At 46.1% G+C, this 15,570-nt stretch overlaps 1 protein-coding gene across 7 annotated transcripts in view; it reads right to left on the bottom strand.

The window, feature by feature from the left end:
- Positions 1 to 15,570, bottom strand: part of Arnt2 (aryl hydrocarbon receptor nuclear translocator 2) — a 157,474-nt gene that overhangs the window by 105,801 nt on the left and 36,103 nt on the right. For 6 of the 7 annotated variants that reach the window (XM_029479466.2, XM_085841584.1, XM_029479467.2 and 3 more), the window contains 2 exons: positions 7,718 to 7,832; positions 727 to 774 (listed from right to left, as the gene is read on the bottom strand). In XM_029479466.2, the coding sequence (XP_029335326.1) occupies positions 727 to 774; positions 7,718 to 7,832 (163 nt within the window). Of the gene's footprint in view, positions 1 to 726; positions 775 to 7,717; positions 7,833 to 14,884; positions 14,987 to 15,570 lie in introns of those variants that run through there. The other variant, XM_029479469.2, reaches the window with a different exon arrangement.

The following is a 15,570-nucleotide window of genomic DNA, read 5'->3' as shown; positions in this document are numbered from 1 at the left end:
GTGATACCTTCCTTCAGCACACGTCCATGTGTCCCAAAATGCCCCAACAGAACAAACTGGAAGAATCAGAAGCCATGGTTCTATCTTATACCACCAGCACCGTTGACCCAGGAGCCTTCCTTAAAGGTCGGCTGCACCCAGGGCAGTGCCACAGAGCCAGCCAAAGATGCTGTTACAAGGTAGTAGCTTGATTGTCAGGATCTTGAAACCAACCCAGACACGCTCCATATTTCCTGTGTTTCTCCTTATTTTCCATAGTAAAAAACAAACAAACAAACCAAAAACAGGATTCATGTTGATAATTCTCTCTATACTTGAACCCTAGGATTTTTTTTTAAAAGGAGTGAGTCCATTAACGTTAGTAGTTACTGTTTAACTTAAAAGCAAACAGGATTAAGAACTAATTATTTACCTCCTCCCATTTGCTATGGGTTATTTTGAGACAAAATCTTGTTCTATACCTTAGGTTTGTCTTGAATTTGCCATCTTTCTGCCTCATACTCGCAAGTGCTGAGATTTCAAGCATGTACCACAAGGCCAGGCTTGGGACACTTCAGGATTACTAAGTTGCCTGCCACCTAGCCAAATACTTGCATTAAACAAGACATACACAAGAGGGCCAGAGATCAGGCAATAGCTTGCTCAGTGACAAAAGGCACTAAGTGCCTGTTCATGACAGTCATGTGACTGCTGGCTACTGGCTTAAGAAAGGTAAAATAAACTCACCTTGAGAATTTACTGGGACCTTCCCCATCTTCGTCATCGAAGTCCATTCTGAAAAGTCAAAGCCACAGGTAAGAACTAGTTATAACTCTCAGAAGACTCTAATTGGTTACATGAGCTGTGAATGCAGGAGAAGCTTTACCCCATCACATCGCTGTGCAAGGCTTCCTACCTACTGGGCTAAACAGTATCCGCAGAGTCTCAAGAGAAAAAAATTACAAACAAAAGGTCTCCAGTACACTCACTATTAGTTCTCTGGTCAGAAATGGGAATACTCAAGTGTCAACTTGTACCCCTTTGACGCTTCTCAGGTCACCAATGGATGACTCAGGCCACATTGTGTGAAGGCATCAATGTTTCTTGTCTGCCATCATCCCTGGAGTATGTGGGTCCATCCACATTATGTATTCTATATCAGCACTTAATTTCTTACTTTTATGGTATATTGCTCAAGGGATTTGGAAGACAGTAAGTTCAAAGGGCGATGACATAATATCGGGGGACAGTGAGGCTGTCAGAGAATACTGCTTGTGACTTGGTGAGTCTCTACCAACCTCAGGGCAAAGGTCCTTCAAGAAAACCAGTCTGTTACACCCAGGATCAAACAGGCTGTTGAGGAGGAAATGGGCCTTTGATACCAAAATCACTGAAACTGGTTGTCTGCTCGTTGAAGCTCACAGAATTACTCTTCAGATTCTTCGATTCTTCTCTGCTGGGCCTCCCCTTGTTAACATCAATGTTGTGGTGAATTCTTTCTTAACTAACACTCCAAATGATCCTTCTTAAAAGCCCACGTGCTTCTGATGTCAGCACACACAGGTTGGAAGATGTTAGGGCAGAGGGGAACATAACCATGATCAAGTGTACCCAGAGTTTTTGCGGTAGGAAATGAGGCACCAGCAGTCAGCATGGCTCTTGAGTGTGGCATCCATTTGCAGACCCTATATTACCCTGCTTGTTTTTAGTAGGCCTGAAGGATTTGGTGAGATGTAGTCTCATGATCCAAGCAGGAGAGAGGCTGGCTGCCTGCCTGGAGGTCTGAGGAATTCCATGTTTTAGCAGTTTATTATGAGAATGGAGAATACACAGTGAGATTCGGCTCAAACAATAAACAAGCAAAGAATGAAGTATGTGCCAGAAGACCACAGTTACAGAGGCCACACCTTCTGGTGTGGCCATAGGGAGGGTGAACTTCATTTCCTAGCCTCTAAGGGATTGAATAAGTGACCCAGGAAATGCATGGGGCACCCAGGCCACCAGGAGGCAGTCATGTTACACATAAAGAGCATCCTTGTACACATACCCCAAGATGAGCCCCAGTGAGATGTGTGGCTATGCAGTAACTTGAGGGACCTAGGAACTAGGATCAGATACGGCAAAATGAAGGGAATGAGGACAGCTTTTGCATGTCTTTGCTCTGGATTGTATTCAATGCAGCCTGAGTTGACATGTCCAGAATTCCCTGATGGGATCCCTCACCCACTTAGATCCTTGGTCCTCAAAAGACAACTGTCCTCACAACAAAATTGGCAGTTGTGATGAAAGAAATTCCTCTGTACAAAGAGGAAAGGAGATGGACAGGAAGAAGGGAAAAGGCAGAAGACCACATGCATGTCCCCCAGGAGATGACCGTCTATCACTCTCCACAGCACGGCTTTGGAAGTTCAGCCCTGGGCCAGAGCTGTCTACAGGACAAATGGAGCTGAATGTGGGAATTCTAAATAAAGAAATCTCATTAATATCCTGTATAATTACTAAGCTATCATCTCACCTTCCTGGAAATTGCATGTGGAAAATAACCACTAAAAATGTTTAACTGAGGTCAGTTGTATTTTTGCAGAGCCACACTGCCACCTAGTGCTTGTAAAGGGAAAGATCACCTTTTCTGCCTTCATAAAATACCTACGTTTTCAAAATCCCAAATGATTTGTGCATGGATTCATCGAAACCATAAATAGGTGTAATATACACAGTTATCTTTAAAATCCCATTCAGTTCAATTTGATATCACAGTTTCTATAACATTAACAAAGAGAGAGCGTGCGCGCGCGAGAGAGAGCAAGCTCTTACACTCTTGTGCTTGCCTGTGGAGGTAGAGGACATGTGAGAGATTAGGCTTTCTCCTTCTACCTGTGGATATGGTTATGTTACTTAGGTCATTAGGCATGGCAGCAAGTGCCCATACCACTGAGCCATCTCAAGGGCCTTTGATGGGATTATAATAAATAATCAAACTGCTACAAAACATAACTGACTAGATGGCCCTCAATCCAGGCCTAAAGATCAATGAGATGCTTGGAGTGACCAAGGGCAGGTATTCTTGGACTCCAGGACTTTGATGCTGAAACAGTCACAAGCAAATCAGGATAGTTTGTCATCCTCATTTTGACAGAGTTTTCTTTACTCAATACCCTACAGAATAGATATAGGAAGAAGTCAGTGGTGTAATAAAGGGTTCCAGCCCTGCTAGGCGAGCTTCGGATCAGGCCAGCATCAGGTGAAAGAAAAGGGTGGTCTAGATCCTGAGTCTACTGGAGTCCATTGGAAAACTAGAGTCATAACTTGTATATGAAAAATTAAAGACCAAGAAACTATGGTTCCTACCTGAGAACGTGTGCAATCATACTGTGTAACACGGAGAGAAACTGTAAGTGTGTATACAATCATACACATGTAGAATGGAGAGAAACAGTACCTTCCCACCCACGAGGATGTATGCAATCACATACATACAGTATAGAGAGAAACTACCCCTGCCACTTGTGTGAGTGTGAACTCACACTTAGACAGCAATCCTGTTAATAGTTTGAAAGGCAAATAAAGTGGGTCCAGCCTAGGAGATAAATCAGAAGCCGCACGTGAGTATTTAGAGCCACTCAGTTTCACTAGCCCCTCAGCAATGCCACACACACACACACACACACACACACACACAGACACACACAGACACACACAGACACACACAGACTGCTAAAAAAAAAACCACACACACATGAAAAAAAAAAAAAAAACTTCAAAACACTTGCCCTGGTGTTACGTTCAGGTCCCTGCCACCATGTCCAACATTAAATATGACTACAATAAGCTGAGCTTATTACTTCTGGTATGAGAAGTATAGTAAATCATCCTTTGTTTTTTATGTTTCTCTCTTATTATGAAACATCTGGATAATAAAATAAATCAAAATGTGACTTTAAGCCCTATTGTATTCACTCTAAAAATCAAAAACAAAAACAAAACGAACCTCAGCACAGTGAACAAGTGAGTCTCCAGACAGTGAGCTGAAAACACAGTTGACCCTACTTCCTGTTGGGCAGTCTGAACAAGAAGTTCGGACAGGCATTTCCCAGCATAATTTAAGTGAGAAAGAAGTGAGGAGAGTCTCCCTAGCAGTGCTGTTTAAGAATGACAGTGCAGCATCAAATGTGAGTTTGCACAGAGAATTCGCTTCTCCAGCAAAGAGAAAGGTCATTCTAGTACAGTTGCCCAACACTGGCTACGCAGGAGCAGACCTGATCCTGGCCACAGGTCCCCAGAACATAGCAGTAGCAACATGTCTGAAAATATTCCCACTCCAGGAAGACCCACTTACAGAGTCATCCCTGCCTTTCCTCTCTTTCTTTCGCTCACACCTCTTTATTTCTCTTGTTCTTTAATTTTTAAAGCAGGGTCCACACTATTTAGCCCAGGCTGGTCTTGACCTCCAGAGTCTCCTGACTCTGTCTATCAAGGGCTGGGATTTTCCCTTAGTGATAGTGTTTTAGAAGCTCAACCCTGGATACAAGGCAGTGGCAGGAACTGATATGTTCCTGCCCATCGCTGTATGCAGCCTCCACCCTTCCTTCACCCTCCACCCTCCACCCTGATGGCTAGCTTCATCATCTCCCTTAACTAATGGCCACTTCCTCAGTGAGGTTAAAAGCACTGCTTTTGCCCGTTTGCTGGGTGGGAGTCTCCCTCTCTTGCTGAGCTTAGGGAGGTCACAACAAGAATGTATGTCAGGTGACTTGTTTCAGCTCATTTCTCCCACACATGTGGAGCTACTTTGCAAAGAATCTAAAACTTCTGAACCTTCACCCTGTGTCCAGGCAGCCAGGAGGAGAGCAGCACCCTGCTGAGAGGCTCACTGTGAAGTCCTGACAGTGAAGTGGGAAGAAAGCCCAGCCAGGAAGGACTCACAGCACTAGGTCAGGCACATGTCCAGAAGGATCCAAAGTCCTCAAGAGGTCAGTGTGGCCAGTTCTATGAGGCTGTGAAGCACTGGAGAGGAATGGGTGACTGTCTGAGCCCTTGGAACACTTCACTATCAGGTGAGAGAGGGAGACCTGGAAAGGAACAGGCCAGGGCACGCCAGTGCTGGCTTTTCATACCCTCTCTTCTTCCACATCCCTCTGAGTCTCTTCAAGCATGTCTCAAAATCTTAACAGAAGGAACAGTTGGAGACACCATGCTGGTGACAGTGACAGCAAACAACAGTCAATGCCAGCCATAGTACAAGGCCCTGATGGAGCTATCAGCCTTTTGATGCCAATACTGGGTTTTCATGAAAAGATATAAAAACAAAAAACAAAAAACAAAAACAAAACAAAACAAACAAACAAACAGAAACAAAAAAAACCCTGCCAGATGTAAGAAAGCCCCAAGACTTACTATGGAAACAGGTCTGCAAAAGAAGCAGTTCCCTTCTTAGACCCTGGATAAGTCTTTTTAAGTCGTGGTGTCTGATTCCCACCATCTGACAGTAGGAAAGGGCAAGCAGCATAAGACTCCAAGAAAGATAACAAAGGCTTCCTGCTGAAGGTCCAATTCATTGGCCTGCCTCCAGAGAGCCTCAGTCCCACCTTCAGGGTGTTGGAGGCCACTGCACACCTACTTTCATGTCTGTTTCCTTCTTGATAGCTTGTTTCCTCTTCTTCAGCTGTATGTGGAACTGAACCCAAGCCTAAGTGCCAGCCTGCCCAGGGCCTACATTAGCTTCTAGTGCCATGGAGGGCATGGTATGGTCTGTCTCAATCTCTGTCTCTATCTGTTCTCTCTCTATATATGTGTGTTGGTTTGAATGAGATGCCATGTTCCCCACAGTCTCGTACATTTGAATACTTGGTCTCCAGTTGGTAGCCTTTTTTGAGTAGACTTAGGAGGTATGGCCATGTGTCACTGGAGCAGCTTTGAGGTTTCAAGGGACACTATGCTTTTGTCTGTAGTTTAAGATGCGAGCTCTCTGCTGCACTCCTTACAATGCCTGCCTGCTGCCATGCTTTCTCACTGTGGAGCTGATGGATCCTTAAGTTGCCTTGGTCACGGTGTATCACAGCAATGGAAAAGGAACTAAAACTACAAGACAGGACAGCTGTGGGGAATTCTTCAGATATGGAACTCAGTCCTAGATCAAATTTTCTTAAGCAGTCCAGAAAGCAAGATCTGTACTGCAGGCCAAGATGGAAAACTGCATGTACACCAGCCCAAACCATGAGAAAGCACAGGCTCACAGATGAACTCACCCCAGCACAGGGAGGGCACATGGGTCTTCAGCATGGGGTGGGGCAAAGCATTTCTGCCTGGACTTGAACCAACCTAGAGTATTCATTACAGAGCCTAGTCTTCTAGAAACCGACAAGGATGAACAATGGGGTTTTTCTCTAAAGAATGTTAGTTAAGGGAGTAACATTTGGAATAATTTGGATTTTTAAATTGAAAAGTAGATGTTTTAACACTATACAAATTCTTTTAGCAATCCAGACTGCAGGATTTGTCCACAGTTAGCAAGAACAATGGCTTAGATAGAAGGTAGCTGTTCAGGCAGCCCAGAGGCAAGCTGTGGCCTTTATCAGGTGGTTTTTTGTGGCACCCACTGAGGAGACCCAGGCACAGCAGACAGAGAACTGCTTCCTTGGAGAGTGCACAAGACCCAGGGAGGCTGGCCTCACCACCAAGCTCAGATCCTCAGCCCTCGGAATCATCACGGTAACCATGCACCTTTCAGGCTCCTTTCCAAAGACACCAGTGGGCACAGCAGTCCTTACCATAGGATGGCATTATCATACTGTTGCACCCTGTCCTCACTCCATTCCAGAACCTGGTGTGCACCTGTCTCCTTGCCTTTGTGCCTTTTTAAGAATCAGCAGGTTTGGAAGAGATTCTTGGGATTAACATGCTGGACCATATCAATATGGGTCCAGCCTGCAGTCTTGGGGCTATAGAAGGTGTGATCTGTTCTCACTGGATAGGTGCAATCATGGGCAGAGTGTGTGATCAGAAACTGAGCAATCTCATGAGATAGCTTGTTTATTAACTACACTGAAAATGAAAAAAAGCATCAATGGGAAACAGAGTTGAGTAATAAACTGAGCTGGAAAATACCAGTTATGTTTTCCTGAAGGACTTTGGTTGGTTTGATTTGGGGTTCTAAGTATAGATGCTGGTATCATTCATCACAAGAAGGTGCCAGTGTTGGTTTCATCTGCTCAAAACTGGTCTGTGACCTATCAGATCCAGTAGAGTTGACAATACTTATTCACTTTATTGTCTGAGCAACATTGAACACATCTGGCTGGCCTTCAGGTGCTGAGTCCTGTTAAAAAGAATTCTTGCATATTCCTAGGAAAGATGAGCATTGGAGAAAAGGTTGGAGGGCCCCAGTTAGATCATTTACAGTCCCAGGGGCTGGATCTGCCAAATGAGGCTAGAATGTTCAGGCAGTTTAGAGTGGACTCCTCCCTTCAGAGAGCTAGCACAAGCGCGGCCCAGCGGGATCCCATGGCAGGCATAGTAACTACAAGGGCAAGCAAACAGAAATCCCCAGCTGGGTGCCAGGACCCAGAGCACTTAGAAGCAAATCATGTGCATATTTAGGAATCTTGCAAAATCTAAACAGGATGCAAACTGCTGAGCTTTTACTCTCCTGGAGGAGGGGAAAACAATACTTTTCTAACAGGTCAAGAGCATTGCTCAACTGTAACTAAGTCCAATTCCTGGAAATGCTGAGTCTGCTTACCCGGATCGACGCTTTCCTCCGCGGGCAGGCATGGCCCCTGCCATTCTCACCTGTCCGGTGGCCGCCATGGGGGCAACAGGCAAGGCCACAGATCCTGGTATGTCTGACGCCATCTCTGGAAATCAACAGAGACAAAAAATTTTATTAATGACAGAAAAAGAAACCAGTCACGAGAAAGAAACCGAGAAAGCCCACCTGGGAGGCAACCCAAGGACCTGGAGGGGTTGACACTTCGCTTACTGCCAGTCACTTAACTGGGCCAGCCCTGGGCTGTCTGGGCTTTCCAGTCTTCCACCTCTGAGCAGTGGTTAGAACCATGAGCGCCGCTTTGCAGCAGTAAAGGAACTCGGTTCTCCCTGTCACCTGGAGGCAGGTAGGCTATCTAGGTAGAAGTGAAAGAAAGCCTGAGAGACAACTACAATTGGCACCAACCATAGTGCCCTGGATGAAGCTAAGTCTCAAAAGTAATTGAAGCAGTGCCCACTGACCTCCCCCTCTGCTCCCATACTAGCCTAGTCACCCACCCTCAGTAGCTTCAGAAGCCCTCACTGCAAGACCCCATGAATTCTGGGGCATTGAGAATCTCCCATTAGGCTTCATAAGGGTGCTGCAGGCTGTGGCACCCAGGTATCTCTAGACATTGTTTTCCAGGAACAAATACTAATGTAAAGAAAGAGAATGTTGGGCAACAGATGGGAATAATATTCTTTTTCTATTCTACATTGTTTCTAATAAGCCAGACATTTCTGGAATCTCTTTTAACATCCTTGATTTCAAATCAATCCACCCTGTCTTTGCCCTTTCTTGGCTGTCAACGCCCTGTACTGATCAAGACAAACCCAGATGGTGAAGCTGGAGGTGCAGGAGGTAGACCAGTAATCTCAGAAAGCAGAGAGCAAACTGTGTGAAGCACAGACACAAGAACTGCACCAGAAACACAGGACGCCACTGACCAGGAAGATGACGGGGAAAAGGAGGCTTACCTTCGTGAGGTTCGAGGGCTTGAGCCCACTGCCCTGCCTGCCCCGTCAGTGGGAAAAGTGGGTAGATGTTATCCACCCGCTGTCACCCTAACTCTGCAAAGGCAACAGATTCTGCCCTTTCCAGTTAGACCAAAAGCCTTTTGTGAGCTGTGCCTGGCCCTTGCCCCTGTCTCAGCCTTTATGGACCTGGTTCTTAGCCCTTGAGCACAGTACCCTATTTGGCTCTGTCTCCAGAGCACAGCTCCTCTCTTTTTACCTCACATACAGAGAGCATTCCGCTGACCTGGACTAGAGGAGGAAAGGCCTTTCCTGCTACACCCTTAAGCTCAATGGCTGTTGCTTCGGAACTAAAATGACTCAGATTTTCAAGCATGATTTAGCATTTGCTCCTCCACAGGAAAAGGGAGGCTGTCTGGTTTGTAAGATTCTTTATGTTTATAATGTCCTTTCTCCCTGTGAGCACAGCTTTGCTAAGGAGTTACTCAAGAATGTGAACATCTCTAATGTATGCTTCATGTTTGGTCCTTCTTTCCTGAGAGTTTCTCTGATGTATCCAAAGGAAGAGAGCTTTGGTGTTTGCATTACAAAGAGGAGGAGGAGAGTGAGGAAGAAGGAGGAGGAAGGGGAGGGGAAGGTGGGAGAGAAGAAGAGAAGAAACTGAAAAAAGAGAAAAGAAAGAAAGAAAGAAAGAAAGAAAGAAAGAAAGAAAGAAAGAAAGAAAGAAAGAAAGAAAAGGAAGAAAAGCAAAAAGAAAGAAAGGAAAACAAGAAAAAAAAGAAAGAAAAGACAGTCCCTGGAGCAGCTTCGCAGAGACTGCTCACTGTTCTTTGGAATCTTCTCCTGTGTTCAGTCCTTTCTGGGGGGTTATGGGACACTGAAGTCTATAAAGATAGGCTTCAGTGGGACAATTGGGATAAAGTGTGCATCGAGCTCCTGAGAGTAAATTAGGAATGGCCACTGAGGCCACTACTGCCCCTGTTCTGAGGGTTATCACTGTTCTTTCCTATAGAAACTAGGAAGTCATATGACAGATATCCCATAGGCTAAACAACACATTTGAGCCATTCCACTCAAAACTCTTGAAATCTGCTAATACTGACAAAATCTAAAATCAGCCCCTCCGTTATGTTCACAAGGCTTCAGGACTATCATGGTCTTGAGTGCACACACGGGAAGTATATGGGAACATCACTCACTGGGGCCATTACTGGGTTCGTGACTTTGATGTAGCATTGCTAGAGACACCCCGACAAGCTCCTTACAACCTGCTTCTGATAAGATACATGTGTTTCTAAAATAGCGGCTGAAACGTGCAGCTTCTGATGAGTTCCAAAGCTGGAGGTCAGGGCTGTCTATAGTACAGTGAACGAGTGGGTCACAACATTCTCAAGCAAGTTCTCCAGAGACATCATCCCTTACACGTTCCCAGGATAAAGGGCTCCAGGGGAGACGTGTTAGGAAAAGCTGAGCATCGATCTCCTTTATTAAACTGCCAATGCCCATTACACACACACTGAGAAATTCTATGTGAAGAAGTTACTTTCACTTTGATTAACCCAGTAGATATTAAATGTCTAGGATTCTGGAGACTTAACATTTATCGCCTGCTATGCTCCATGCAACATTAGTTTCAGCACTTTAAAGCCAACAGTCAATGCCTGTGAGCAAAGAAAAACATCAGAGTAAATTGATCTTGACCATCATTTGCAAACCTCGGAAGGTCCCCTGCTCCTTTGGGCCAGTCACTTCCAGCTCAGAGCAGGAGGGATGTGGCAAATGAAGGGCAATACCTGGCATAGCAAAATGATAACCACTGAAGTTTATTTCAGGAAAACAAAGTGGCCAATTGTGACCCAACTTGCAGAAAATAAAAGTTCTCCCAAGGAGATAAGACAGAAAGGGGGGTAATTTTGAAGATCCATTCCTGTCTTCAGACAGATAAGGGATACAAGGCAAAGACATTTGCACAAATGTTGTGTTGGTTAATGCATGTCCATCCTATGGAGCAATCACCCCAGGATGGAACGATCCCTCCCCCCTTTTCTATTCCCCACTGCTCTGTTCTGCTCTCTAACTCCTCCCTATGAGTACATTTTAGTAACAATGGCTTACAAGGGGCTAAGAGGAAGACCCAGATGGTTTTGCAGTCAAACAGTTCCAAATAGCTGCTCAAATAGGTGCTAACTACCAGAATGACTGGGCCACTATTGGTCATGGTACCACAGATGGTCATGGTACCTCAAAATACCTATCTTGCATACCCATGTGATCTGTGGGCATCATCACCAGAAAGGTAACTGCTGCTTCCCAAACCTGCCAGTGGTTTCTTTTAACTGATGTGGGAGCAGGCAAAGATTCTAGGATTCTTCTGGAAGATGACCTGAGCCAATGTCTAGTACCAAATACAGCTAAGATGTCCACACATCAAGAGTCACCCACCCTATGGAGCAATCTGAATTTGATTCTAAAATAAGGGAAAAGGAATATTGGTGATCACATTGTTTGGGAAGAAATTACCCTCAGAGCCAGTAAGACAGTGCAGCCATTGCTGCACTCTGCATCTGGGGTCCATGAAGACTGACTTTCTGGAAGACAAAGCAGCAGCATGAATGGAGACATTAAAGTAACTGGAACTCACACGAAAGTCTTAGGACTGAAAAGGTATGTGGTGTTGGTAGTGGTGGTGGTGTGTGGTGGTGGTATGTGGTGGTGGTAATGGTATAGTGGTGGTGGTGGTGATGGTATGGTGGTATGTTGTGGCGTGTGGTAGTGGTGTGTGTGTGTGTGTGTGGTGAAAATGTGTTTGTACATGTATGTATATGTATGTAGAAACCAGAGTTTGACATGGTTGGGTGTCTTCTTCAATTGTTTGCAACCTTAGTTTTTGAAGCAGAATCTCTCACTGCACATAGAGCTCACTGACTCAGGCAAGCATTCGGCAGTGAGACCCAGTTATGCTCACTGACTCAGGCAAGCATCCAGCAGTGAGACCCAGTGATGCTCACTGACTCAGGCAAACTGCTGGCAGTGAGACCCAGTGATGCTCACTGACTCAGGCAAACCACTGGCAGTGAGACCCAGTGATGCTCACTGACTCAGGCAAACATCCAGCAGTGAGACCCAATGATGCTCACTAACTCAGGCAAACCGCTGTCAGTGAGACCCAGTGATGCTCACTGACTCAGGCAAACTGCTGGCAGTGAGACCCAGTTATGCTCACTGACTCAGGCAAGCTGCCAGAAGTGAAACCCAGTGATCCCCCAGTCTCTGTCTTCCTAGTGCTGGCGGTATCACTGCCTGGCTTTTTACATGGGCAGTAGTAGAAATCTGAACACAGGCTCTTATGCTTGTATAACAAGTACTTTACCAACTGAGCCATTTCCCCCCACCTCACCTTGTGCTCTTTTAATATTAATGATGTGTTAATTGAATGTCACAAACAATAGCATATTTTAAAACTTTTTCATGAGGAACACACAATAAAGACTGTATATAGTCAGTGAACTTGAACAATGCATGCATGAGACAGAGGCAGAGGAAGACGGCCTTTTCAAATAGGCATGCCCAGTGATGAAGAATGACAGAATCTTGCTCAAGGTTTGTATTGAATATTGTCTTCCTGGAACCCTGCCACCTTCCTGTCGTGAACTTGACTTCCACCCACCCATGAAGTAGCAACAAAGGCATCTCTTGTTGCAGACGGGAGAACTCAGCAGGGAGAGGTGGGTGTCAGGCCACAAACCTAGTGAATGGCAGAGCCTGCTTAGGTTGTAGCCACTCAGTACAGGGATGCCGTCCTCAGGGTGCTCAGGCAGAAGTGGGGTGCTTTGACAGCACCACCCTGGCTACCCCAAGAAATGAACTGACACTGAGCTTCTAAGCCATGGCCACAATGGAAGTTGGGTGGCGCACAGACAGTGTTTGGGGCCACTACTCTATTGAGCCGAGGAGTCATGGGGAGTTATGACTCTCCAAGATTCAGAGGCCTCATCTCTACCATCAGACAAACACCTACCTCATGCGGTCATTGTGTGGACAGAAAATCATGCATGATGTCAGTTCCCATCTCTCCTATTATTCTTATTATTTCCCCCCCAAGAAAAGAGTATCTTTCAACACAGCTCTGTGCACACATGCACACGTGTGAGTGTGTGTGTGTGTATGTGTATGTATGTGTGTGTGTGCTTACAAGACAGACATACACACACGTGCACACATAGAGGGAGGTGTTTTATAACTTTTGAGCAAATCACTTCTCTGTGCCTTGGTTTTCTATCTGTAAAATGAGAATAATAGTGTCCTAAAGTAGTGAGGATCAGAGACACTGACGTATGTTCACGGCACTTAGATGGCACCTGGCACAGAGTCAGTAAGTACACTTATTCAGCTAAACACACACATAGGTGTTAGCAAACATAACCATCTTACCAGCAGATTCTTCCCTGCACGTCTGTGATTTCTGTCCTTCTGGCCCTATCTCATAGGTATACAAGGACGATTACACTCCAGGACCCTTGTTCTTTTCCAAAGTGCCCACCTGGCACTGATGTCACCAAAGCACGAAGGCTGCCTGAGATGGGCTTCTTCCTGAGTTGAGGTGGTGAGTTCCCTTCATGACTCTGCCTTTGTGTGAGCTGGGGACACTTGGGGAGAGTCAGCAGACCTGGTACTTATCTCTCTAGTAGAGTTGTGTAAAGTGGTGAACCTCTACTTCATGTGTCAACACTATTCTGTTCATCTCTCCTCACAGCTTCACATACATTTAAACCCACATTCATACCACATTTATATACTCCCTACATACAATGCAGATGCAACGTGCACACAAAGAACTAGTTTCAGGATCAAAGAGGATGCTAGGGGAGACATGCACTTGTGTGCTCATGCATGAATACACACACACACACACACACACACACACACACACACACCATGATCCCATGCACTTCGCCTTGGGCCTTGCATGCTTACAGTTTCTCCCTCACTGACGTGGTACCTGCTCTCAGTTTTGCACAGGTCAGAAACATGGCCCTTGGCTTTGACCAGGTTCCCACAGTTCCATACTTCCTTCAGAGGGTTGATGCATGCTGACGAGGGAACCAGAAATTCTGAGTCCATCCTTCATTCTGCTCTCAACTCCCATTCGCTATAGGCATGCCAAGCAGAGGCTGGTCAAGCTTCAGCAAGAAGCCAGGGATGAGTCTCACACATACAGATGAGGGTTTGCCACATTTGGCAAAGAATGAGTCTGTGTCACAGAAACTCAAATGCATTCCATGAGAGCTACTCCACAGGTCAAATGCAAACCACCTTACAATAGACGTAGGATTTCCCATTGTGCATGTACAAGTTTAAAGCAGGGGCAGCTCCTACATGTGGCTGCCTCTCTGCTCCTCCCACTCACTTGAGCTTCTTCTCTACTCAGATTTGGCCTATCCCACCAGAAACTTGGGGTCATACAGTGGCCACAGCTGCCTATGGCCAACAGTGACTCTCCTGTTCCTACCCTCTCTGTGGGAAAGGCTCCCACCTTACTCGGGCATCCATCCTGCTTCTTAGGAGCCTATCCCTAGCCACCCACTTTATGACTCTCCTGCATCAGCTGCTGCTCTTCACCAGGACCCCAGGGCATCCCAGGTACTTCTTTTATGCATTTCTCCCTCACTGACCCCCTCCTGCCAGTGTGCTACATTAACACCACCTCTGCAGATCTCAAAACCCTGCCAGCAAGCCTGCTGGCCCTGCAACAGGTCTCTCCACTTCTGCAGCTTGCCCGCCTGGTAACACCCCAGACTCCTGCTCGGCCCTGGCCCTCTTACCTGTACCCACTCAGCCAGATCAGATAAGCCAGCCACTCCACTCTCATCCTCAACTTCTCTTTGTTCTTATCACTGTGTGGAGTCCCTGCTCCCATCCACTTGCTCCTGCATGGTCAGGCTGCTGCCCCCTCTCCTGCCCATCATTCTGGCTCCAGTCACATTCTAGTCCATCCTTGTACCAAACTCTGTTCCCCTCCACCCCAGGACCATTGCATACACTATGTCCTTAGATGAGAATAACTCCCATCCTTCTCTTCACTCGGTTAACCCCCTGGTCATTTAGATTCAGCTTCAGTACCTAGTCTCAAGGAGGCCTGTTTCCAACCAGCCCCTCCCTCCTCAGTGTAGATATGGTCCCATTCTACCTGTAATCTTCTTGAAAGAGAATGAAGATCACAACAGTCCAGGTGAGAGACCAGGGTTGGGATGACAGAGCCTCAAAGAGGAAGAATGATGTCACTGTCTCAAAATAATGGTGTGTCAGCCTCAAGGCTCAAAAAGGGAAAACCCAAAAAAACCTTGGTCACCTGATCCTCCTACACTGAATGGGCAGAGAATTCTAGAGGAGGAAGAAAACCAAGGCTGGGCTGGTTGCAAGTTTACATGTCCTGTGTCTCAGGAGCTTGTGCTAGGACCTGATGCCAAGAATAAGTACATCAATAGCGTCTTGTGCCTGTCAACTCTGAGGAGCACAGGTCCTGCACTGCTCTCAGTTTCTCCATCCACACCCAAGGACCCAGATTAACCAGACATCCTTCCTTTGCTCAGGTTGCTGTCTGTTTGGAACATAAGCACCATTTGAAAAACCTATTTTGAGCCACAGACTGTGCTACAAACCAAATGGCAGTCAGAGATTTTTAAAGACCCAATCACGACTGAGCATGAAGCTGGCTGGGCTTTTCATATTGAATGCTGCTGGCAGTGAGAGAGGTAGCCCTGTGCTCTGGTGATGCAAGGGAAGGTTCCAGAAGACTTCCTGAAGGAGGCTACCCTGGGATCATCTATTCACTGACCACAGAAGCACGGCAGGACAGGACGCAGTCCTTCAGTG

Source organism: Mus caroli, unplaced genomic scaffold (genome assembly GCF_978045245.1).
Source record: "Mus caroli unplaced genomic scaffold, Mus_caroli_1 scaffold_8, whole genome shotgun sequence".
Classification (NCBI taxonomy): Eukaryota; Metazoa; Chordata; class Mammalia; order Rodentia; family Muridae; genus Mus; species Mus caroli.
Note: the sequence above shows the minus strand (reverse complement) of the source record. Positions and strands in the feature narration are given on the sequence as shown.